This window comes from Podarcis tiliguerta (genome assembly GCF_965153285.1).
Source record: "Podarcis tiliguerta genome assembly, chromosome: 16".
Lineage (NCBI taxonomy): Eukaryota > Metazoa > Chordata > Lepidosauria > Squamata > Lacertidae > Podarcis > Podarcis tiliguerta.
In genome coordinates, this window is record NC_139549.1 from 26,928,050 (window position 1) to 26,954,515 (window position 26,466).

Sequence of the window (26,466 nt, forward strand, 5' to 3'; positions counted from 1 at the left end):
AAGTGTGATCTTTGTTGTGTATTTTGCCGTTTCTGCGGCTTGTAATCTGCCTTGTGTATAGCAATATGGAAAGGTGGTATACAAGTTAAAAGAGAACAAAGCTCCTCCTCTAACCCAGTCATGATAGTGCAGCCCACGCATGATGACGAGAGGCAGGCAGGCAAGGAGCTGTTGGAACAGGAACTTTATTGTCAATTGCGTTGCTCTCCGAGGTCCCCGCCAGCCCGTTCCCTACGGCTTCCACTCAATGACTTCCACCGCAATCTGTGCCGCCCTCCTCACAGCCGCGCTGGAATCGCTCAGCCTCTTCCGGAATTCGGCCACGTGGGCCAGCAAGATCTTCCGGCCCTCCGGGGCCTCTGACAACATGGTCAGGGCCTTGATGGAGTAAAGGCGGACTTTGCTCCTCTCGTCGTGAATCAGGGGCAGCAGCGTGTCGATGGCGTCCGCATTGATGGCTGCGTATTTCCCTGAGTGTGACAGAAGGAAGGCCCTGTGAGATGCTAAAAGGAGAAGCCCTGCAGCAGCTGCTGGGGGTGGGTGGGGGTGTTTAAAGGTGGCCCCTGCCGAGCCCAGCCTCCCGGGCTTCCCGTGTCAGCCATCCAGGTGCCTCTTCTGGGAAGCCACAAACAGGTCGCAAGCGCCACAGTAGCCTTCTCCCCATTTGTACTCCTTGGCATCCTGCCTCTGAGAGCGGAGGGAAGACATACCAGAGCGGGTTGCTTGTGTGAAGGGAGTGGCTTTTTCTGCAGCCCTTGGCAGGTCACACATTAAGATTACAACTAGCAATGCAATATGTGAGTGGCTGGAATTAGCCGGACCTTTGGCTATGCAGGTGTTTCTTGCCATCTGTACAACATGCGAATGCCCTCCACTACAGCTCAGAAGCCACAGAAGCTCTAGGCAGCCAGTGTGCTAGATGTTGCCCTGGCAGCATCCTGGAGCCTGCTGCTCAAGTTGTGTATCAGCCACATGAGACAACAGGATTCCCCTCAGCTGACCCGACAGCTCTACACTTGGGGAGACCAGCCTTGTCCAAGCTGGTGCTCTGGAGAGCTTGCTAGACTCCAAATCCCAGAAGCCCCAGAAGCCAGCACAGCCAATGAGACGACGGGAGGGAGAAGCAAATGGAGGACAGCAAGTTGTGGGGAGGCAGGGTCTAGCTAAAGCCTTAGAAAATGGCCAAAATGTTTCCAGGGACCCCATGGCTTCCTCTCAAAGCCTGGTTACATGCCCAGCTGCACTGTCCCTGTCTTTCTCTCTTGCGCCACTGGCCTTGCCTTCTAACTTTCTGCTTTCCACAACTCAGCTGCCCTCCCCTCTTCTCCTCAAAAGGGGCAGCCTGCCAGCTGCTCCCCTGCCTTCCCCTCCTCACCTTGGGTAGTGATGGCTGAATTCATCAGCGCCCCGGCAGCGTTGGCTCGGACCTCGGCATCTTCATCTTCCAGAAGCATGACGAGGTCTGGGAAAACATCTTCCTCAAAGACCATGTTCTTCCCTTCCAGGGGGACACTGAGGGGAGCAAAGGGTGGGGATCAGCCAAAGAAACTCTAAAGCCCCTCTGTGGGTCTGACGTGTGTATGTGTGTGCACACATGCTAAGAGCTGATTGTCCTCTGGTCAACACGGGGGACCTGAGCTGTCCCTTGTGTAAGAGAGCGACCTCTGTCTTGGGACATTCTGACATTTGCAAAACGTAGGGCTTCAAAAACAAAAAGGCCTTGTTGACCCATGGCTTAGTGCTACGTGTGAATCCTGTCCACAGATCTGCATCAATTTGTGATTTCTTTTTTTAAAAAAAGGCATGAAAATTTGTCAGTGTTTCAGAGCATGTGTCTCCTAAGACACACAACCTGGCAAGCAATTCCCTCCAACAGACCACAAAAATCTGGAGAAATTGTGTCTTGAAGGATTTTGGATTGTGTATCATTTTGGAACCGAAATTTGCGTTCAAGCGCTGTACTTTTTTTGCCTTTTGTATTTTATCGGTTTTGTATTTTTCCCTGTCGGCCGCCTTGAGTGCAATATGAAAAAGGTGCGATATGAATAAACGTGACAACAACAATGATAACTGAAATGGGGACTGGATTTCTCCGCCTCCCCTGGTGAGTCACCGGCCCTCACCTGATGGCCATCAAGGCCTGAGCTGCCCTGCTCCTGATGTTGACCCCTGAATGGCTGAGCAGCTCCTTCAGGATGCGGACGGCTCCTGTGGCCAGGGCCTCGAAGGCCTCCACCCGCAGGCAGCCTGTCAGTGTCTCCAAGATCAGCTCCTGGATATCCTCCATCTCCGTCTTCAGCTTGAAGACCAGCGAGGGAACCAAGCCGCTCTCCACAATCCCGGTGGCTCCTGCAGGAGGAGGGAACAGAAGGAGGATCTGTGGTGGTGCCCCAAAAGCCCACGGCCTAGCCGAGCCCTCCCAGCCATGAGGATTGCCATGGCAAAACAGGAGGCAGCCGAGGAGAGAACAGGCTGTCTGCGAGGAGCCACTGGCAAACAAGTCTCAGCTGCCTGGTGACTGTTGCTAGGAGACAAGCAGCTCCATCGAAAGTGATTCACATGTGAAGTTGGGTGATGCGGAAGTTCGGCATACGAGGAGAACAGAAGGAGCCTTCCCCAACTTGTGCCCTCCGGGTACTTTGGACTACAACACCCATCAGCCCCAGCATCATAGGGCCGCACTGGCTGGAGCTGATGGAAGTTGTGGTCCCAAGTTGTTGTTAGTGTTTCTTCAAAGCAACCTTTCCTTTCCGAGAAGAAGAAGAGAGTTTGGATTTGATATCCCACTTCATCACTACCCAAAGGAGTCTCAAAGCGGCTAACATTCTCCTTTCCCTTCCTCCCCCACAACAAACACTCTGTGAGGTGAGTGGGGCTGAGAGACTTCAGAGAAGTGTGACTGGCCCAAGGTCACCCGGAAGCTGCATGTGGAGGAGCAGAGACGTGAACCCGGTTCACCAGATTACGAGTCTACCGCTCTTAACCACTACACCACACTGGCTCTACAACACCACAGCTTAGGGTCCTTCTCCTTCATGGGAGAATATATGGGGTTTCCAAGGAAACACTTCTTTAGAAAGTAGAGCACAGAATCATCATCACCATCATTGTGGGGACCACGGTGCACACAGAGGGGATGTTAATCCGTCCCTTCCTAGCCATGACTTTGACAAAATGACACCCCCCCCCACTGTACTGGTATCAGTCTTTCCCCGTTCCCCATAAAATGTCTTCCCTTCCAGTATTGTAGTGGCTTTGATGACGCAAAGCGACTTCTCTTGCAGGCTCCACTGCAATTTCATTGATGAAAAAGTGGAGCAATTTCCCACGGTGACTTTATGGAAGATTATCAGTCGGCGTTGTACTTGCCTGAGGGATAGCCAAGCAGGTGTTGTGTGGGGCTGTGCCATGGTAACAGGTTTGGGAGCATGAAATCTCTACTCAGAGCCAAACAACCTTGAACTCATTGAAAAGCCTCTTGATTAGCCCCACAGATCTCTCGACTGCAGCATCACACACAGTTCCTGTGCTACCGAGCAACTTGAGGACTAGGTGTCTCAAGAGCAACACCTTCACCAGCTGAAATCAGGGTGTGCGTGGTCTTAGGAGGCCAGAGTCCATAAGGCTTCTCTCTTGAGAGAGCTGCTGGAAGTAACACAGGTCTCTGGCTCAACCCTTGGTCTTGATCTTGGCCTGTTGATTGACCACACTTGTGAAGCATGTCTTGGGCTGCAGCTGATTGCTTGTGCTCCCTCTTGGTTGTTTGGGGCACTGCTGTACCCTCATCCCAGCTCTCCTTGGTGAGGATATGAAGTAGGAGGCTCAGACCGCCCCCAGGACTGGCATCCCAGCCCCTAAGGGCACCTGCTGGAGCTTGACAGAGGCTGAAGGTAAGCAGAGTCCCTGTAAATTTCCTTAGGAATGTAAAACGAGCCTGATGAGTCAGGCTAATGGCCCATCCGGTCAAGCATCCTGTCCTCAAAGTGGCCAACTAGATGCCCCCAAAGGGAATCCCACAAGCAGGACCTGAGCATAAGAGCAACTCTCCCCTCATGTGGGAGAGTCAGCCCCATACTGCATGGGACTGTTCTTGTTTTGAACAGGGAGATGTGTACTCTTGGAGCCCTAGTCAATCCTGCTAGAGGTCCTATGGATGGGAGTGTCTATGACAGGGATAGGCAAACTCGGCTCTCCAGATGTTTGGAGACTACAACTCCCATGATCCCTAGCTAACAGAACCAGTGGTCAGGAATGATGGGAATTGTAGTCCCAAAACAACTGGAGGGCTGAGTTTGCCTATGCCTGGTCTATGAGGAGCCTGGGCAGAATTCAAGGAGGACCAGGGTTAGGATCTCTGAAGCCCTCTAGATGAGGCAAGGCAGAAATGGAGAAATGACTCCTTGGGCTGAATGAATCTAGCATCCAAGTTTGGTGGAAAAGGAGTTAAATGAACCTGTTTCTGTTTGCTTGCTTGTTTGAAACGTTCTCCTGGCTTGGAAAGGAAGGTGTTGGAGCAGAGAGAGCCAACGTGTTGCCCTCCCTGGATGTTCATAGAATCATAGAATTGCAGAGATGGAAAGGATGACGAGGGTCGTCTTGTCCAGTTCCCTGCAATGCAGGAATCTTTTGCCCAACGTGGGGCTTGAACCCACGACCCTGAAATTAAGAGTCTCGTGCTCTACCGAGTGAGCTATTTGTCTCAACTCCTAGCAGCCCTAGCTGCCAGCCTGCCTAATGGTCAAGGATAATGGGAGTTGTAGTCCAGCAAATCTGCAGGACACCATCTGGAGGGCTACCCCTGGACTGGGATAAATAACATTTACAAGAGTAATTGGCCAGAATAAGCACCAATGTTATAAATATGACAAGAATCAAGGAAAGGAGGTCTGGTTATATTTCAAACTGCACTAAGGGAGAAAAAGTGCAGACATAATTTAAAAATGCCCTGCTCAGAGCTTCATGTACCAAAAAAAAAAAAAAAAAAAAAAGAGAGTCCATGCTGGTCTTTCTATATATAACTAACCTAGTTCTGCAGTTGATTTTAAAGAGAGCAAGCTGGAAGATGAATGGAACCTGACTACTGTAAAGCTTGCCATGAAAGGTGAAAAATTAGGGGGAAAGCAGGTTTTCCATTGTGTTTGTGTCTCAATATCTGCATGTGCACGGAAAAACCAGGTTATGGTACAATCATCACTGAAATGCTGCCTCAAGCAGGGCAATTTCATTTGGAGTTTTTGAGACAACTTTGCAAGGGAATGCATCTGTATTTGGGAACAACTGCCATTTTTCAAACTTTTTTCTTCCCCAAACCAAGACACAAAGGGTATAGGGCAGCACATAAATTTAATAAATAATCATAATCATAATTTTCTACCCTATGTGAATTTGTAACCAATGTTATATTGGATTAATGATCATCACTTCCCCAAAGAATCCAGGGAGTTGTAGTTTATTGAGGGGGCTGAGAATGTCCCGCGGAAGAATACGCCAAGGGGGAAATGACTATTTAACCCATTTAAATCTTAAAAAGCAGAGACATCACCTTGCCAACAAAGGTCCGTATAGTGAAAGCTATGGTTTTCCCAGTAGTGATGTATGGAAGTGAGAGCTGGACCATAAAGAAGGCTGATTGCTGAAGAATGGATGCTTTTGAATTATGGTGCTGGAGGAGACTCTTGAGAGTCCCATGGACTGCAAGAAGATCAAACCTATCCATTCTGAAGGAAATCAGCCCTGAGTGCTCACTGGAAGGACAGATCCTGAAGCTGAGGCTCCAATACTTTGGCCACCTCATGAGAAGAGAAGACTCCCTGGAAAAGACCCTGATGTTGGGAAAGATGGAGGGCCCAAGGAGAAGGTGACGACAGAGGACAAGATGGTTGGACAGTGTTCTCGAAGCTACCAGCATGAGTTTGACCAAACTGCGGGAGGCAGTGGAAGACAGGAGTGCCTGGTGTGCTCTGGTCCAGGGGGTCACGAAGAGTCGGGCACGACTAAACGACTAAACAACAACAACAAAAATCTATACTGTAGGGTTGCCCCTTAAGATTTACAAAAGGCACGGATCCACCTCTAGACAACAAATGGCAAGTTGCTAGCTAAAGGGCTTCCTGTGGGTGGAGTCAGGGTTCTAATTTTGTCTTGCTCTGTTGCTTGCTCTTACAGGGTGGTAATGTGAATTGAACATGTATCTGGCCCTGGGGCAATTGTAAAATTAACGTTCTGGAATATGAGCAGTCCCAGAGTTGTAAGGCCTGAGTTCAAGCCACCTGGCACTGGAGGAATGTGTGGGTGTGCCAGTTATATGACTTCAGCTTGCAGCGGAAGGAAAAGAATGTGATGCACACGCAGTCGGAAACCATCAAAACTGAGGGCTTCAGTTGACATAACACAGGTGGTCAGCAGTCAAGGTCTCCTGTGTCCGTTTGTTTAAAAGAAGAAGAAACAAGCACTTGGCAGCTGAAGACTGGAGGAGGTAGGACTAGATGGCACCGTCTTAAGTGGTATTGGGAGTGGGATAAAGGAAGGGAACTGATTCTCCAGCACTGTTTCTAAGAGCTAACTCCCACTCACTGCTATTAGCTTTGCAGGGAAAGTGTGTGGGTGCCTGTATGGTTCCTGTGTGTCTCCCCCAAAGAACTAATAGTACCAGTGGGGTGGGGGTGGGGACACACGACTTAGATTGGGGAGTGTCAATTCTCTCTTCCCCATTGTTACTCCTTGGTCTTCGAACCAGATGAGCGGGGCTGCTGCGGGTCTGATGATGCCTAGTTTGGCCCGTAAATACTTGAGAACTGTGCTTTGGCACAATTGAGTTGCCTGTTCTTGGACTGTATTCTACCATTTGTGGCTCAGGAGGAATGGCCTTGACTGGGGCACCATTTGGATAAGGCCCTTTTCTTGGGGCAGAACCTCAGCTTGGGAACTCTCTCCCCCTGGAAGCAGGAATGGCTTCAACGTTAAAAGAAAATGACGGCTGGGAATCCAAGGACTAGGAATGTGGTGGGGTGACCACTCCAGGGCAAGGGCACAGCTAGGACACCCCGATTCTCCTTTCAGCCCCTGCAGCAGTGGAAATGCGGCCGACACCAGGTGCAGAAGGTGGGTTGTGGCTTGAGTTTCAAATGCTCCCCAGTGTGGGAATGTGGCCCCAAAGGCCTCAGCTGCACAAAGGTGCCTGGATGGACACGCAGGCAGGCGCATGCTAGTCTCCCCTGTGAAAATGCAATGAAGGAAAACCTTTGCGGCTGCATCTTCCACCCGCATTGCATGCCTCCCGGACCCTCCACTGTTATTCTTGTAGCCAAAAAAAATCAGCTTTCACATGAATGGATGAACAGCATGTTGATAAACAAATACACTGACAAGGAGTGCAGGGTTCCTATCTGCTGCTCTACAAAGGAAAAGGCGTTGCCATGGAAACTGTCTTAGCGCTTTACTTCTCAGCAAATGCACCTCCATTCCACATATTGACCACAATCCGGGTAGGAATCATTGTGTCGGGTCCTGTGTTTCTGGCAGTCCCTTTTAGCCACGGACCTTTCTGTCAGGTGACCCTCGGGACCTGCCTTTGTAAGGAAACGCACTTCTGGTGCACTGGCAGGTGGGGAGGGATGTCACTGTCTTTTTGCTGCTCCGGAACTCCAGAGGGCAAAGTGAAAAGGGCAGAAGGCCTGATGCTGGCAGGTGGGGAGCAAGAAACAATGTATGGCGCTGGCAAATGTTCCTGCTGGGCTGAGAAGGATGGAGGAAGAGGCCAGAGAAGGGAATCGGGCAGGAGGAAAGGAAGTGGGCACAGGGTCCATCTACAAGGTGCCAGGGAGACCCTGGCACAAGTCCCTGTTGGGCCAAGGTTTGCCCTTGCAATACTTTTGAGGGTGTGGGTAATTTCAGCCCTGCCTCTGCATCCTTAAATTGTCATGACAAACAGGCCCTAGATGAGAAAGGGCAAGGAAAAAACGAGGCATGTGAGATTGTGAGGCTGTTCGGTTTAGAACAAAAATAGTAAAGATGATAAAATGATGAATGGCAAATTGCTAAAAGAACACAGAGAGGTTGCCAGGCTAATAACCACTTGAGATTAGTCAGAGATACATATGCCACACTTGGAAGAGGAGGCATTGTGACAAATGAACAACAACCAGATTGAGGACGAAACATCCCTAAACCTCAGCTTTGGAGGAATAAGAAGACAGTGATGCCCTGATCTTGAACAATAGTATACCTATAATGTGGACTTGGCTGGGCAGGATCACAGCCACCCCAAAATTTAGCTTTCTCTCTGGAGTAGAATCATAGAATCATAGAGTTGGAAGAGTATTTCATATCCACCTTCTCAACCCATTTTATTTCAAACGCTCCAAGTTATCACATCTTTGTTATAATTTTTAAAGGGGGGAAGCTCTTGATTCAAATGTATATTCATATAACAAACACATAGAATCATTGAATTGTAGAGTTGGAAGGGACCCTCAGGATCATCTAGTCCAGAAATATGCAGCTGTCACCTATGGGGAAGCATGCCGTTGCACACCGAACTAACCCAAGAAGAGCCTGGCTGCTGCTGGATCAGACTGCAAGGGGGCTGATCTCCTCCACCATCCCATTTCCCATCCCAATCCCCCAGTGGGGACAGGGTGCCACAGTCCTCTTCTGCTGTTATCCAGAGCCTGGTGTCTGAAGGCGGGCTGCCTCTGAACCAGGAGGCAGCTTACAGCCATGGCCTTTATCCTCAATGAATTTTTCTAACTCCCTTTCCAAGCTGTTCAGTCTTATGGACATCACCATGTCTTGTGGTAGCAAATTCCATAGCTTAAATTGCGTGATGACGCTCTTCTTTTGGTCTTCTGTGAATGTCCTGCCATCGGATCCCACCAGTGGCGTAGCGTGGGTTGTCAGCACCCGGGGCAAGGCAAGTAATTTGCGCCCCCTAACCCGTGGATTTGCGCCCCCTAACCCTCAGATGTTGCGCCCGGTGCGCCCGGGCCCCCCTGCACCCCCACGCTACGCCACTGGATCCCACCAGTGTTTATGTGAACTTAGGGGGGTTGTGCTCCCAAAATGCATTGTTTCACACCAACACTGAAGTGGAATTGCAATTTTAATGCCCATTCACCCACTTCAGAGAATGTGTGCGTGAACAGGGGCAGCAAAAAGAAAATACGATCAATTGCCCCTCAGAGTAGAGCATTCCTTAAACATGGTCCAACTGCAGAGAAGCCCCTCCAGCCCAGTCACCCTTGTGATTGCCCAGCAGGCAGAAACTTTTCCTTACTAGCTGACTACTGATGGAATGGAATCATTTTGGTGTTATGGCATTGGGAGCTGATTTCCCAAGTTTAGTGAGTATCTTGGCTGCCTTTCTATGTGGGCATTGTTGCCATTGCAGTCCCTGATGGGTGGGCTGTGGTACGATTTGCAGGAATGCTACGGGCACGTCTGCTGTTTTTCTGGCATTTTTGCATGTTGGGCATTTTCCTTCCTGGATTGGTGCTCTGAGGCAACCGCAATGCACTCACCAGAATTGGCCTCATGTACGAAGTTTGCTTGGCCCATCTTCCATTGAAATGCTTAACATGTCAATACATAAACAACTGGCAGCTGTAAAGAGTTATTCCAAAGTAATATCAGACATTATTTCCGTACTCCTAAACATTTCACTGTCGTTCCAATTACCATATGGTGCCTATGTTTCATTTATAATTAAGGCACAGTGATTGTGGCAGCCATCTTGGATTTTTAAATTTCCATTTTCTCAGCAACCCAGAGGCATAAGCTGCTGGTTTATACACCAAGACATGCATCATTTAATGCTCTATGAACCTGATTTTGCACTGTTGCCTCAACTAGGTTTCAGTTGGCTGCTCGTTTTCAACTGAGGCTTCTAAATCCTCTGGGATAAGCGTTAATAAGCCTAACATTAGCTTGTCATTAAAATTTCATCAAAGTGGTTGAAGGGTAGGGTTGCAAGAGCAAGTTTATGCTGGTAATCGGCAGCACTAGATGAGTTTTTAAGACATCACTTTTAGACAGACTCCATGGCTCAGTGGCAGAGCATCCCAACTTGGCTTCCACAAGAAGCAAAAGCTTCTTGTTCGTTTTTTATTATGGATTTTGTGTTTCATTTGGTGTTCATATGTTGTGAATTTTGGATGAAGGGTAGTAAACAAATTTAATAAACAACAAGAAGTGTACCCCAAGAACCAGGAAGATACGGATCCAGCAGACTGAAAAAAAATCCCCTGAAACAACCCCCAAAATTGGGAAATCTCTCTTGTTGCATCTTATGCCCCTTGGCCAGTACTATTCTCAGTCCAACCTACCTTACAGGACTGTTGTTAGGGGGAAATAGGGCAACCGTTGCACAGGTTGAGCTGAGGGCACTGGGGGCATGGTGCCAGAATGGGCTTACTGGTTGTAGGTTAAAGAGGATCCCCAAGAAGTCATACCTCGCCAGTAAGCCATCTGGCTACAAAACTGGGTTAGTCACAGGGATTAAGGACAATCTGCAAAGGAGCCCTTTGCCCTGAGGGGCAGCTGCTGCTCTGCCCATCTTGTCCTTGAGGTCAGGCTTCGACGATGGGGCCTCTGCGGTCAGCTGCCCCAGGGAAGCCAGGCTCCCAGGAAACTGCACCCCCGATCCCACCCCAGGGAAGCCAGGGAGGCCAACCGAGCCTTTGCACCCCGTCGCGGCGGGGTTGCTTGGCGCCTATGACCGGGGCGAGGTGCCCCCTGGCTGCCAGCCAAGGGGGAGGCCCGTGGAGCCGCTGGAAGGGGGGGGGTTGGCGGCTGGGAGAAGCGTGCCGCGTTCGGGGGCCTTTGAGCGAGCCGGCCCCGTCCAGCCTCGCCGGGCCCCCACGTGGCAGCCCCGCTGCCTGGGCGCGCGAGTCTCCTGCGCGCACGGCGCCGGCGCGCTCCGCCATTGGCGAGGGCGCGCGCCAATCCGGGCGTCGGCCGGCCAATCGGGGCGCGCGGAGCCTCTGCGGCGCGCCAGCCCCTCCTGCGCCCGAGGCTCCCGAGCGTGGTGTGCTGTGGCGCGCGGCTGCGGGGAGCCACCGAGCAGCCCCAGCGCCCGGCCCGCCGCCCGCCCCGCCCCGCGCCTGCTCCAGCTCCTCCTGCGGCACCGGTGCTAGCAGCAGCAGCAGCCAGACGAAGGAGAGGCACGCATCCCGCGCCGGTGCCCGTCCCGCGGGGAGGATGGGAGCCCTGGCGCTGACGAAGCCCGGCGGCGGCGGCAGCAGCAGCAGCAGCCGTGGAGAAGGAGGCGGCTGCCTGCCCCGCCTCTGGCGCCTGTGAAGAGGTAGGTGCTGCTTGGCCGCGCTCCCGCCGGGGAACTAGGTCAGGGCGAAGCCGCGGCGAGGGCTGCTTGGGACGGGGATCCCCGCAAGAGATGCGCCGGGGCCGGGGCATGGGGGTGGGCGGCTAGGCTACCGCCGGGCTCTTGGCTTCCGCGTGGCCAAAGCGACGCCAACGCCTCCCGCGAGGCTCGGCCTCCGCAGCCCGGCAGGGCGGGAAAGGGGGCGCCTTGGGCAGGAAGGCAAGACGTCGGCTGCCCGCTTTTTCCCGGGCAGGCTCGGCCTTCGCGCAAGCGGGATGGACAGCTCCTCTCGGGCGGGCGATTTGCGGGCGGGAGGCCTTTTGCGGGAGGAAGGCGCCTGCGGATGCACCTGAGCGGGGAAGCCTCCCTGGCGACCGGGCTGGTCCCTGCTGCTGCTGCTGCTGCTGCTCAGTTTGCGCGCGTCCTCCCGCCCTGCGTGCGCCAGACAGCGCTTGACCTCCCGATTTCGTGCTGTGCCATTGAGCACCCCCCACGCCCTCTCCACGAGGATCGTTTGCTTGGGTGCCAGGGAGAGAGACATGCCTGCATCCTCCTCTTGGGCCGGGCACCAGAGGCGGGTCGCCACACCCTCCGGGGGACTGTCTGGATCGATTTTGCTGCAAAGCATGGAAGCGGATCAGGCCAGCGGGGCCCAGCGACGTGAGGGTTGTGGGTTTCACATCACCGAAGCTGACACACCTTTTGCCGTTTGGGGCAGGTGGTGCTTAACTGGGCTTAGGGATGCATGATTCTCTCTTCTCGCCTACCGTGTGCTGGCTGGGGCTGGGGTCAGTCTCTATCCCCTCTCTAGTTGGTGCTTGCGGCTGGATGGGATTCAGACTTACAGTGGCAGGAGACTGTATGCCACTGGCATGGCTGTCGCCTGATTGGGTTGGGAAATGGTCCACCGAAAAAGGAAGGAGCCCTGCCCTTGGATGGAGGACACTCTGAGAGCAGAGGCCCAGAGAGGTGGCATGGGAGGGGGGTGTGGTTCTCAGGGAAGGGCCAGCACCTGGGCTGAGTAGACGGGAAAGGATAAGAGGGCCCTTCTTGGCAAGATGGTCTCAAGTGTAGGATTCTCCTCTCCTCCTGACTTACTGCCTCAGTAAGTCTATCTGCTTGCACATCAGATCTTTTGAGAGAAGCCCTCCAAAAACAAGCAAATCATCGGACAGGACACGAAGAATTTTGCAAGAGAAAACCTGGTTTTTGTGTTCTGTGATGTTCATCTTTGGGCAGTTGACATAGTCAAGTGATTTAAGGCTGCCCGCTAATGGTGGGGTAAACTGCTCTGTCTTTGGGCCTTCCAGGAGTAGGGCATGTCTTTTGATGTAGCCATGGTACCCTCCCTTCCAAAAATCGAAAAATAATTGGTCCAGAGGCGCTTCAGGTCTGAAATAGTTGGGTCTGGTGGCACTTTTTTTAGTTATGTTTACATTTATTTATTTAATACATTTCTATATTGCCCTTCATCAAAGGATCACAAAGTGGTTTACAATGTAAAAACACAAAAATACATAGCGCAGTGACAAACAAAAACAATACCCCTCCCAAAAGGGTAACACACTGCAGTAATCTAACTTAGAGGTTAACAGAGCCTAGACAACAGAAGTTAGGCTATCCATGTCCAGATAGGGATGCAGCTGGGCCACCAGCCAAAGCTGATGGAAGGCCTTTGCCACAGAGGCCACCTCAGCCTCAAGTGACAGCAATGGACCAGAAACGACCCCCAAGCTGCGTACTGCTGCTGCAGAGGGAGTGTAACCCCATCAAGAGCAGGCAACCTCCTAGCCATCTGGTCTAGGGAACCACCTACTAACAGTTCCTCAGTTATGCATGCATTATGTTAGCTTTGATTGGCTGGCTAGGTAGAATAAATAAATAAAGCTCTAGACACAAGTAGAGGATGGGACTTTGCCCTCCTCATTTCAGGAAGTGTACCAGGTGTGGGAAATATTGGTGTCAGTTGCAATTTCTTCTTCTGTGGACACAGTGCATTTATATACCAGTTAGATACATGGTTTAAAAAGTGACTGAGCTGGCATCGGGAGGTTAATAATGTACCACTTACACATTCAAGTGTGTTAATAAGCAGGGCAACAATGCAGTGTCTCCTCATTTTGCCATAATCTTATTAGCCCTTTTTGACTGGCTTGCTTTCCCACATTGAAGAAGCTTCTTTGCTCCAAGGAGCTCCCGGGAAGGCAGAATTAGCGTCTTCCAGGAAACAAAGCTTGATCCAGGCAGTGGAAGGTTTTTGTCACCAATCTTGATATAGACAGGCTGGCAGTGCTGAACAACTTCACAGGAGGCTTTTAGAGACGTCACTGGCTCACTGACAAAATCCACTGATATCACTGGTGCTGATTTCCAAGCCATAAGATAGACTTCTTTAATATTTTCGTTCTTGTAGAATATGTGGCCTCATTTCACAGTATCGCGGTCACAAAATCATGCGGCTTCAAGTGCAACTGGGTGTCCTCTGCCATCCACCACAGGGCAAGGGACTCCAGAAAAATAAGGGCTGGTTTCCTCCTGCTGCATGTGCAGTTCACATTCCATTTTTTTTATATAATATTTTATTAAGACTTTCACATAAAAAAATGAAAAATAAAAATACAAAAATAAAAAGAAAAACAAGTAAAAACAATTCCATTTTCATAGTATTTCTTACATTTGCTTGTTTCCCAGACTTCCCCACACCTCCCCTCTCTGTATTCCAATTCAAATATTTAATCAGCAAATCCCTTCCCTCTGTCTTATCTTTATCTTAGTATATTATAACTTTAATTCTTCATCTTTTTAACCTTCGAATTTTCCATACTCCTTCACCACGTTATTACTAATAACCCTTTAATATTCACATTCCATGCCTCAGGTAATCATTGAGAGATCCAGGTAGTTGAAAGTCAGTTTCTATAAAGCTAAATAAAATAACCTCTCTTCAAGTCGTTGGGACTCTTCTGCTGTCAGATTCGTTGTGCAAAGAGGCAAACAGTACAAGCCCATACATAACTACTCAGAAGTAAGCCCCATGGAGGTCTATTGGGCTTACTCACAGGTAAGCGGGCATAGGACTGCAGCCTAAGTCTGCAATCATATGTACACTTGCCTGGGAGTAGGCCCAGTTGAATTTAACTCTGACTAAAGGTCCATTGGCTCAGACTGTAGCATTCGATTTTAAGTGGTTAAACCTTTATATTCTGGTAAAATGGAAGGTTTAAGGTTGTAAAGTGGTGGTGAAACAGGCTAAGAGGCTTCAGTCCTGCACACAGTGAGTTTGCTTTAAATTTCTCAGATTAAATCTTCCCCTATAACTTTTCAACCATATATTACAATGAATATTTCAATAAAAGGGGAATGGTTTCATCCAGTTCCACAGAAACATTTCCGTAATCAGTCAACATGTCCAGATCTTTAACTGGCATGAATGCAGCTTTCCAAAGATGAGCCCATGCACTTTTCACAGCAACCAAAAGCTTTTGTATGAACAGTTTAGTTGCCCCTTGAAATCAAGAGAGTTCAAAATGACTTGATGCTTCAAATGTTAATACTTTCCCCATTATTCCCACCACTTGGGTTGAAGAGACTTGAAGAAAAGGGCAAGTCCAACAAGAAAGTTAGAAATCTGCACTGTTGGTATGTCATTTCCAGAATCTAAAAGTGACAGTTCAGTAAAGGATTTTGTTCAGCTTTTCAGGAGTAATATAGGAGTAAGATTACTGTTTTGTACACCGGATATATATATAGTGGTTAAGCAACGTACAACAGGAATTGCCTGATGCATGGTTCTTTGCTCATGTCCTTTTTCATTGACATGTTGGCTACTTAATCCATCAGTCATAGATAAATACAATTTTCTTAATTTCATATTGCAGTTACCTTATAATTGAGAAATTGCTCTAGTTTCCTGAACTTCCCCCCTCCCCTCCTTAAATTCTTTGTGTGAGATAACTGAATATGTGTCATCAAATGCCCTAAAGGGTCTTAATTAAATGTATTCTCTCTCATGACAATGGCCAGTGGCAGTGTTTGCAGTCTTAGCTTGTTTCTCCCCTGATCCCCTAAAAATGGTTTTAAAATCTGAGGTGGAATGAGTTGCTTCTGCTCAAGTGACCTTTCTCTCTTGTAGAATCTCGAAAGGAATTCATATTGATTAATTTTCCAGCCCAAAGCACGCACCTGATGTCTCTTGAGGGATCCATACCCAGAGTCACTGAATTTGTGCTGCCTTATAGTATTAACAGAGGCTAGTGTGCACATGATCATCCTTTTCTGCAGGGTGGATAACAGACCTAGAATATTTTCCAGCATACAAAGATTCAGCATTTTCTTCCAGTAACAATTCACTTTTGATTGTAGAGGCATAATGAATAACAGCAAACATGTTGGATTCAAAGTATTGTTTACTATTCCAAGCCAAAGGTGACCAACCCATTCTTGACTTGAACCATGCTGAAGATTCAGCCACCTTTCCATGAGGGAGCTTGTGGTTTGCTAATCTCTCGCACCTTCACTTGGGTTTTAGTCAGCTGGGCTGGACTTCTCCGTAGTAACTAGAAGGTCAAATAGCCTAAGAACTTGCCGAGGTACAACTCTGAAAGGCTATGATCAGATAAAGCATGTGATGGCCTGTGCTGACATGGAATTGCTTAGGAACCACTGAGAAGAAATCCCTTATGGTGAAGGAGTTCAGGAAGGTGGAGTTTTGTGAGCACAACACATGCATCTTAGTATGAACAAGGATGTGTTTGGATGCCCCTACTTCACCAGGCTCTCTATGTGCAGCCTGGCATCCAGCGGTGTTCTGGTCCTCCTGTGAATAAGCCTCTCCTGTGTGAAGCCTTTGTGGATCAAGTTGTTCTGGGCCTGACCTGTCAGTCTAGCAAATGGTTGTTCATTCCAGAAGTTGGAGGTTATCTCATTGGTTCCATAAAACAGCAAGTGAGGGGTGGCAAGAAGGCAGTGATTCTGCCACGGGTGATGGTGGGAAGAGAGACTTTATTCTGGAAACTGGCTGTTCTTGTGCCTATCTCCTGCTGCCCTGCAGTGCAGAAGAGTCTCTAGAATCTTGGAGCTCCCAACTAGTTCTGTGGTGCGCAGAAAGTTGAACATGGTGTTGTAGGAGAGGATTGTGTCAAAGCTTCCATTTTTTCCAAATAGAAAAGACTCAGCTGAGAAGATTTTCAAAAGCAGTATAAGAGGTGATGGAGTCTGCTACTTATCACACAGGGTACGGGTGGAGGGATGCTAAATAAACTTCTTGGACTTTAGCCATTGCTCCTGAGACTAGCCCGGGAAAAATGTCACCTCTAAATGGAACAAAAACACCTTTTGAGTCACTTGTAACCTCTTCCCAAAGACTTTCCACCTGTAATCTGGCAAGGGGTCAATTCTTGTAGAGGATCCAGAGAAGGCACTTTGTGATAGGGGGAGAATTTCAATTTCAAGGCGAACCTACCTAATTTGCACTTTCTGAAACAACACATGGACCGAATTTTGCAATGCAGTTCTCCAGCTAAGCAGTGTGTTAACAAAAATGCATACACTGGAGCGAACTGTGTGCAAAAATGAATGTACTGGTGAAAATAACACAACTGTATTATATTGGGGAAACTGCTTTGTAAAAATGTTTATACTAACAAGATAGCATTAAAAATGTGTATCAGGAGAAACTCACATTAAAATACAGGTGAATTTTCGTAATTTTTCATTGAAACCATTTCCCCCCACAAACGGATTTGGAATAATGGAGAACTGAAGTTAAGATCTGAAAAAATGAGAATCAGAGAGGAAGCAAAATTGACTAATCCACCCCTCCCTACTCATCACTTCAATTTCCAAGTACCACTGTGTTCTGTTATATGGCCAAGCATAACTGAACTGATTTTTGTATCAGCTGAAGTCTGTTGCAGTGGAATGGAAGGGCACAGAGGGGCATCAGGTCAGCTTAACTGGGTGACTGATGTTTCCAGCAGAGATTAACTTGATCAGGCCACTTATTGTTCCTCACACAGCTATAGAAAGCCACACATGAGGAGGATCCTGTTGCGTTCCCCTCGCCTTCAGCAGCAGCCTGAAGAGGTGCCTGCCTTTGCAATCTTGCTGACGTGGGAGCAAGTCCAAGTTTGCAAATGAAGCTGCTGATGGCATTACAGTGATGCTACGCCAGCAAATAAGCTGCTAAGAATATTTGGGAATGGGGTGTAAGATGGGCTGTCTTTTTTAGGAGCTGCCCTAAGCATCATCTTTTTGTTTTGTTTTTCTTACATAATTCTAGCTAAATTAGATTTGTAGGCTTCGGGAGAAGCAGTAATTGGCTGATGTGAATTGCATGCAGCAGTGATTACCTCACCCTGATTCATAAAGCCTAATATGGGGAATAAGAGCAAGCCTGCCAGTGACATCTTGGCAACTGAGCCGGAAAATCCAAACGGTGCCCTCCTTTACAGTTCTGTTTTAAAAATGCCGGTAATTTAAGGGTGGCCCAAATCTGCCACTTCGGGTGGCTGCCGCTCTCCATCTGAGCCAGTCGAAAGAGAGTAATCATTGCTCTGATACCATTTATAGCTGAGCTGAGCATAAGAGGGGTGATGAACATGCACCCCTGGTTTGCTGCTCTTCCTTCCCATGAGGTACATCTAATCCTAATGAGATGGTTCGGTTTTATTCCAACTTCTTGAGAAGGAAGTTAGTTGAAATCAGAGCAGGCTTTCTTTCTGGGAAGGGAGAAATGGAGGCAAAGCCTCAGTATACGTAACTAATTAACAGAGCCTGCCCTCACCTCACCTCTTTTTTTCAAAGCACTGCGGAACTAGCCAGGTACTCACTTGGACATATTCCAAGAACTATGGAACTCACAACAGCTATGTGCAAAGGTTGGTTCTCTTAAAAGGGCTCCCAGTACGTTTCCGAGCACAATTCAAAGTGCTGGTGCTGACCTTTAAAGCCCTAAACGGCCTCGGTCCAGTATACCTGAAGGAGCGTCTCCACCCCCATCGTTCAGCTCGGACACCGATGTCCAGCGCCGAGGGCCTTCTGGCGGGAAGCCAAGTTACAGGGAACCAGGCAGAGGGACTTCTCGGTAGTGGCACCCTCCCTGTGGAACGCCCTCCCACCAGATGTCAAAGAGAACAACAACTACCAGACTTTTAGAAGACATCTGAAGGCAGCCCTGTTTAGGGAAGCTTTTAATGTTTGATGTATCACAGTTTTTTAATATTCTTTTGGAAGCCGCCCAGAGTGGCTGGACAAACCCAGCCAGATGGGCGGGGTATAAATAATAATAATAATAATAATAATAATAATAATAATAATAATAATAATAATAATAATTAAATGATCATCTCCTCCAGGTGCCTTTTAGCCCAATCCTGCATGCACTTACTTGGAGGTGCCCCACTAAATCCAGTGGGAATTTCTCTTGAGTGAGTGTGGTCAGGATTGCAGACGCAGTCTGGGATACTAGCATCATTCCAGGTGTCACGTGAAACCTTCAAAACATGCGGCACAAAGATAATCTCTCCCTTTTACAGTAGGTCCCCCCCTCTACAGAATTAGGCCATCTTCTCTTTTCCCTGCCCCCACCCCCAAATTTAGACCAAGTAAAAGACACTTGCCAAAAAAAAAATACTGTTTAAGCCCATGTACTCAAGGTTATACTGCTGTCAGAAGTATAGGAATGGGGTGCAGCTGTAAGATTTGTCAATTCCAGCACTTCTTTTTTCTTACTTCACCAGTCTTAAATTCAGATCTCCATATTTCTACAGCAATTTGCATTTTTTTAAAACTAAAAATCCTCATGAAAGTCCAGCATTTTGTGTAATTCTTCCCCCAAGCAAACACATTTTGTATGCAATTTTGGCTAATACACACATTTCTGTGAGCTGCTTCCCTAACATAATTCATTTGTTTCGGGCCGCATATTGGTTTAATAGGTGTGAATTAGGTAGTTTCTCATTAAAGTGCAAACCGCGTTGAGCTTCTTCTGAGGTGCTGGGGCCCCTTCTCAGCACTGCAGATGCTACACTGTGCTGCAAGCCCGGGGGGCCACATGGGAGGGGGTTCATGGTCGGTTCCACCCTTTCACACTTCCTTCCCTCTCCCCCACCCCCAGTTTCTGGGAGGGTGGTGCAGGTGCCTCTCATTACCATTCTAGCAGGTGCCAGAAAGCAATGCCCCCCATTGGCCTCCCATGCTGGTGATGCCATGGGAGGAAGGGCCCAAAATGGTGTCAGAGCGGAGGAGTCAGGGCTGCTGGAGGTATGACATTCAGCACAGCCTGGGTTTTCTTACAGTTATCGACTCATGCAGCTGACCTGCCTAGCTTCAGTTTGAGACTCTATTTGCTTTTCACAGACTTATTAACTAGCTCACAACCTTATGCAGAAGCCGTGAATTCTGAAAGCTGCTAGGGAGAGCTTTAAGAAGGTGGGGGAGGAAATACGTTGAACATTTGCAGCTGCACCCGAGAGAGCCATTTTTGCATGCATTAATATTTGAGCATGGTCTAGATGGGGATTCACAGTTATCAGGCAGAATTGTTGGGTGATCCATTGTCTCTGGGTTACTTGAGGTACAAAAGCGGTCTAGCACATTGTAATGGTGGCAGTTCATACCTGCAGGCCATATTTGTAGGAATAATTGGGGGGGAGGGAGAAAAAAGGGGGTGGTGCATTCCAGTGGTTCAGTTGCACTGGTAGACTTTTCTTCCTGTTATTTGGGACACAGAATATGGTAAGAGGTAGAGAACCCAGAGGAACCTCTGACCGTTGAAAACAGCAGCAGGAATGGCTGCTTGCAGAGTCTCGCTCATGTTGACCAAATCTCTGCAGAGTGCTGTGTGGCCATGCAATATGGAAATGATTCACTCCAGAGCAAATCTTCTGAGAGTGCAAACGGGATAAAATGTACCTTGTTACAGATGAATAAATTGAGAGATGGGGAGAAGTGGTGTAGAACACACCCACTTGTATGAAAACAAGGGGGAAAGATGTATGAACAGACAAGGCAAGGCAGATGCAGTGTGCAAATTCGAAATGAAATGAGAAATGTTATAGCAGTTTAAAACTGGTGATCATCAGAGCCCTTGGTTTAAAAATGTCCTTCCCACGTATTGGATTGCCCCAAACAACATGGCAACCGTGTTGATCCTTACTCCCCTCCATGGATCATGTAGCAGGCTGGAAAAATTGTGGCTGACACAGAGCCATGTGGAAGAATGCTGAGCAAAACTGAAGCAGTACAGTACCTTAATTTGTTGGGTATCATTTGGCTCAACACAAAACTAGTTTGGGATAGTTTAAGCTTGGCTCCAGTTTGCGATTTGATATAGCAATTACAGCACCCATCATTTCAAGCTTCTCCAGATTCACTAGGCTTGTGTCAAAGTATGCCTGCAGCCTCACTCGGCAAAAGTAGCCCTCCAGGTCACCACCGCTCCTGCCTCTAGTGTATGACTGTATTTATTTATTTCTTAAATTTATATCCCACCCTTCCTCCCGAAGGAGCACACTCCAGTTTACTCTACATCCAGTGCATGTCCACTGCTGGTATCTGATGCTGTTTGTACATAATGTTGGTCACAACTTCCCTTTATTACATATATAGCTCAAGATATGACCTAACCCCTCCCCTGACAGCATATGAATCAATATGGCTAATTTGACCCAATAACACCCCCTCATCACACACAGAGACAAAACTCACTGCAAGCAACCGAATGCAGCCAACCATGCTCTGGGCTCTCCAATCTCTCGCTTTGCAACAATGAATGAATAAATAAATGATCTGTGCACATGGCGCTGACACAAAAACTCTGCACATACGCTATGCAAAAGAACGGAATATTATTCTCCCCCCTTCTCTCCCCCCCACCTCACAATGTCTATGACAACAATGTCTCACAGCAAATGTAGCTGCCATATAGGAAGGACTCTGTGAGTTGAAACATTATATGTACCTTTGTTATTCATGAAAATCTTTTAATAAAAAAGTAAATTAAAATAAAACAATGTTAGCCACAAGCCACATCTATCCTGGAGTTTCTTGAGAAATACAACCGTGCCTTGGGTCTCAAACGCCTTGACTCCCAAACAAATCGGCTCCCGAACAATCAAAACCTGGAAGTGAGTGTTCCAGTTTTTGAACGATTTTCGGAAGCCGAGTGTCCAGCACTCCTGCAGCCAATTGGAAGCCACACCTTGGTTTTTGAATGGTTCCGGGAGTTGAACGGACTCCCAGAATGCATTCTGTTCAAGAACCAAGGTACGACTAGTGCATTTGATGTGTTTCCTCCCAAACCAGCAACTGAAAACTTAAGCCATATGAAGACACCCAATGCTCCCTTTCCACCCACTGGAGTGGACAGATAGTGGGCGACTTGGAAATATGTCTAGCTGTCCTGATGTGAACAATGATGTGCAAATGTGATTTGATGCAGAAGTGGTTTGCTGCATTTTAAGCCAGTCTTGTTATGGGTTCCATTTGTACTGTGCTGGCTACAATAAGTTCTGGAAAATATAAAACTTGGGTGAGAATAGCATTTGGGGAATGAGTGGAGTAGGGAGATCTGACCTTGTGTGCTATCATTGCAAAGGAGAAGTTTATCAGACTCGATGGTTTGCTCCACCTCTTCGTCCTACTTTGAGAGGCAGGTGGCATTTTATCACAGTCTGGGTGTTAAGACTATTTTTAAGCATGAGAACAAGGCTGGCTATCCATCATCCCATGTAGGGCGCTTGCTTTGTAAGACGGTAGGCAAGGGATAGGAATTATTCACAAGCTGACTACCCAAAGCACCAGTGAGTGAAGAACTTTCTAATGGCAGGGCTGGTCAGCAGTGGAACAGAGGCTGCCTTAGAATGTGGTGGACTCACCATTGTTGGATATTTTTAAGCAGACGCTGGATGCTCAGGATACTTTAGTAGTGGATGTCCTGTTTGATGCATCTTCTAGTTCTGCGATTCTTTTCATACCACTACAGCCCAAGTTAGATCGCTTAAAGGATTTCATCCATTGCAGAGGTCTTTATTCACTGATGTTTGCTTGTTACAGAAAATTCTGTTGATTTTTTTAAACATACTTTATGCTTTGCTAAAAGCTGGGAGAGGAGAGGGAAATAAAACAATCCTGCTTCCTTCTCTCTCCCTTTAATCTGTCAAATGGCAATGGGTCTACCCTGATTCTCCGTTAAAAGAGAGTGGAAGGAAGGGAGTTTGACCAGGCCGACATCTCGGTTCTGTTTGTTTTAATGGTTGGTTCTTTGCTGTTTAAATTTCCAGCTCATTTATGCACCGCCCTATTTATGTGTCTGTCTGTGGGTAGATGCCTCTTTGTAAAATAAGTCTTACACTGAACTATGGCTCTCCCTAACTGGTAATGTGAGGGGGCTTGGTTCCCAGTTAAGTGGAAAAGCTAAAGAGGGCTACACAAACCTGAGCAAAGGAGCATCCAGAGAAAACCATCTTGCAGGAGATTTATAAACCAAAAGGCAGAGAGAAAGCAGAACTGTTAAGTACAGTGGTGCCCCGCAAGACGAATGCCTCGCAAGACAGAAAACCCGCTAGACGAAAGGGTTTTCCGTTTTGGAGGTGCTTCTCAGGACAAATTTCTCTATGGGCTTGCTTCGCAAGACGAAAATGTCTTGCGATTCCTGGGGTGTTTTTTTTCGCTCCCCACCCCCTTTTTCTAAGGCACTAAGGTGCTAATAGCCTTTTAGCAGCTAATCCGCTAATCCCTTAAGCCTTTAATAGCCGCTAATAGCCGCTAAACCGCTAATACTGCTAATCCGCTAGCTTCGCAAGACGAAAAAACCGCTAGACGAAGAGACTCACGGAACGGATTCTTTTCGTCTTGCGAGGCACCACTGTACCTGGAAAAAGTAGAACTTAAGGACTTGCAGGCCAGAATAGGTAAGGAGATAGAAAACACCCAGCTAAATTAGATTGTGCTCAAATCCTGCTTGCCGGTTCCCCACAGGCATCTGGTTGGCCACAGTGAAAACAGGATGCTGGGTTAGATGACCCATTGGCCTGATCCAGCAGGCTCTTCAGATGCCCTTATGTTATCAAACAAGTTCAATTCTCGAGACTCTTATGAATTACAATCAGGGGCCAGCAAACTTTTTAGCAGGGGGCCAGTCCACTGTCCCTCAGACCTTGTGGGGGGCCGGACTATATTTTTGGGAAAAGGGGGGGGGGGAGAACGAATTCCTATGCCCCACAAATAACCCAGAGATGCATTTTAAATAAAAGTACTGTACATATTCTACTCATGTAAAAACATGCTGATTCCTGGACTGTCTGTGGGCTGGATTTAGAAGGCAATTGGGCCGGATGCGGCCCCCGGGCCTTAGTTTGCCTACCTATGAATTACATCTTGTGGTATTGAAGGAGCAGAGATGCTGATCACAGTTTGAAACTTTTAAATAGTTAAGAATCCACGGAGAACGCATGAGGAGCCAGAAGAGTGGAGATGGGCAAATGTCGTCCCTGTCTTCAAAAGGTGGGGTAAAGAGCGGGTCTCGAAAACTACAGACCATGCCAGTTTCACAATGATGCCTGGCAAAATTCTAGTACACGCTATTAAAATTAGCATGTACAGTGATTACTAGGAGTCAGCAGGGGTCATCAAGAATAAATCATACCAAACCAATCTCACTTTCTTCTTTTTTATATACCGTATTTTTCGCTCTATAAGATGCACCAGACCACAAGACGCACCTAGTTTTTGGAGGAGGAAAACAGGAAAAAAAATATTCTGAATCTCAGAAGCCAGAACAGCAAGAGGGATCGCTGCGCAGTGAAAGCAGCAATCCCTCTTGCTGTTCTGGCTTCTACGATAGCTGCGCAGCCGGCATTCGCTCCAAAAGACGCACACACATTTCCCCTTACTTTTTAGGAGGGGAAAAGTGAGTCTTATAGAGCAAAAAATATGGTAACTACTATTTGATAACCAAGTGGATTGTGGAAATCCCATGGATATATTATGATTTCAGCAAAGCAGTTGACAGAAGCCTCCTGTGATATCCTTGTTAACAATATGGTAAAATGTGGGCAGGATGATACTACCATTGGGTGGAACCACAGCTGCCTGAACAACTGTACACAATCTGTGCTTGTTCATGGCTCAGCATCAACCTGCAAGGGAGATCTCAAGTGGAGTGCCCCAGAGCTCTGTTCTAGCCCCGTACTCTGCAACATTTTTATAAATGGCTTGGATGAGGGAGTAGAGGTGATGCCTATCAGATTTGCAGGTAATCAGTGGGGACACAGGGCTTGCTGCTTTGCTACACTACCCCGAATGTTCCTTATAACCACAGCTGACAACTAGGCCTTGCCTCTCCATCTACAAAGGTGTTTGAAGCATCTCTTGCTTTCTTGGTGCTTCTGCTGAGGCAATGATGTATAGCAGCCTTCATCAGCCTGCTGCTGTTCCACATGTTCCGGACTAAATACTCATCAGCATGTACCAGCTGGGGATGATGGGAGTTGTAGTCAAAATATCTGGAAGTAATAATAATAATAATAATAATAATAATAATAATAATAATAATTTATTTTTTGTACCCCGCCCATCTGGCTGTGTTTCCCCAGCCACTCTGGGCGGCTTCCAACGAAGATGAAAAATACACTAAAATGTCACATATTAAAAACTTCCCTGAACAGTGCTGCCTTCAGATGTCTTCTGAATGTCAGGTAGTTGTTTATCGCTTTGACATCTGATGGGAGGGCGTTCCACAGGGCGGGCGCCACAAAACACTAAAATACAATAGTCTATTAAACATTAAAAGCTTTCCTAAACAGGGCTGCCTTCAGATGTCTTCTAAAAGTCTGGTAGTTGTTATTCTCTTTGACATCTGGTGGGAGGGCGTTCCACAGGGCGGGTGCCACTACCAAAAAGGCCCTCTGCCTGGTTCTCTGTAACTTGGCCTCTCGCAGTGAGGGAACCACCAGAAGGCCCTCGGAGCTGGACCTCAGTGTCCGGGCAGAACAATGGGGGTGGAGACGCTCCTTCAGATATACTGGACCGAGGCCGTTTAGGGCTTTAAAGGTCAGCACCAACACTTTGAATTGTGCTCGGAAACGTACTGGGAGCCACCAGATTGATGAAGAAGACTGCTGTACAGGATGCTTAATCAGCCTGCACTCCTTTCCCTCCATGTTTAATAATGCATGATTAATAAAACCCCAGTTTATTTCACCACCATTCATGGTTGGCCCCTAAACCTTTAAGTAACTAATTCACTGTTGTCGCCTGGGAACCCTCTGCTGAAGCATATACATTCAACCATCTCATATGGCCCTCAAGCTTATTTACAGTGGCCGTCTGTTGTATTCATACTCCCGTTTTTAGTGTACGGAAGTGCCATTTGGAAAAGCAAGGGATGGCAGTGGGCGAGGTGGATTTGAGAGGCTTCGAATAGAACAATCTGGCACCTTTAAAGGTGGGGGAACTAGAACATGTGGTGGGCTGGTGCGACAGCCAAGGAATTGAGTGAAAACAGAGAGAGTGCTTAAAAACCAGCAGCCAGGCAGAAAATCTGATAATTGTGAAGACAATGTTGAAGAAGAAGAAGAGTTTGGATTTGATATCCCGCCTTTCACTCCCCTTCAGGAGTCTCAAAGCGGCTAACATTCTCTCCCCCCCCCCCACAACAAACACTCTGTGAGGTGAGTGGGGCTGAGAGACTTCAGAGAAGTGTGACTGGCCCAAGATCACCCAGCAGCTGCATGTGGAGGAGCGGAGACGCGAACTCGGTTCCCCAGATTACGAGACTACCGCTCTTAACCACTACACCACACTGGCTCTCTATTGTATGGATGTTTCCCCTGGAAGGCTTGTGGCAAGGACGCTGCCTCTTGTGCTCTTGATTCACATCAAGAGGTGCACATTGGGGACCAACTTACAATGGGAGTCAAATACAAATGAGCTCAGAATATCTAGTGGACATGCTTCAAGAAATAACTTCTAGGAATGGGGCCAGAATAGAATATGTCCCGTGATCCGAGAACGATCCGAGATAGTTCAGGAACTGCATTTAGGGAACCCTGAGATGCCATAGAAGAATGTTCTTTAACCCAGCTTCCAAGGTTGTTTAGGAGTTACAAATACATCATAAGGAGTGGGCAGATGACTAATAACAGATG

At 47.8% G+C, this 26,466-nt stretch overlaps 2 protein-coding genes across 5 annotated transcripts in view; one reads left to right on the forward strand and one right to left on the reverse strand.

The window, feature by feature from the left end:
* Positions 1 to 169: 169 nt before the first annotated feature.
* Positions 170 to 26,466, reverse strand: part of RSPH14 (radial spoke head 14 homolog) — a 62,629-nt gene continuing 36,332 nt past the window's right edge. For all 4 annotated transcript variants that reach the window (XM_083417913.1, XM_083417916.1, XM_083417915.1 and 1 more), the window contains exons 5-7: positions 2,124 to 2,349; positions 1,376 to 1,512; positions 170 to 470 (exon numbers count right to left, since the gene is read on the reverse strand). In XM_083417913.1, coding sequence (XP_083274039.1) covers positions 232 to 470; positions 1,376 to 1,512; positions 2,124 to 2,349 — 602 coding nt within the window. In that variant the 3' untranslated portion in view covers positions 170 to 231. The remainder of the gene's footprint in view (positions 471 to 1,375; positions 1,513 to 2,123; positions 2,350 to 26,466) is intronic.
* The window catches only part of GNAZ (G protein subunit alpha z), a 42,629-nt gene continuing 27,102 nt past the window's right edge, over positions 10,940 to 26,466 (forward strand). The window contains exon 1 of the mRNA XM_083417905.1: positions 10,940 to 11,299. The gene's annotated coding sequence lies outside the window, so the exon portion shown is untranslated. The remainder of the gene's footprint in view (positions 11,300 to 26,466) is intronic.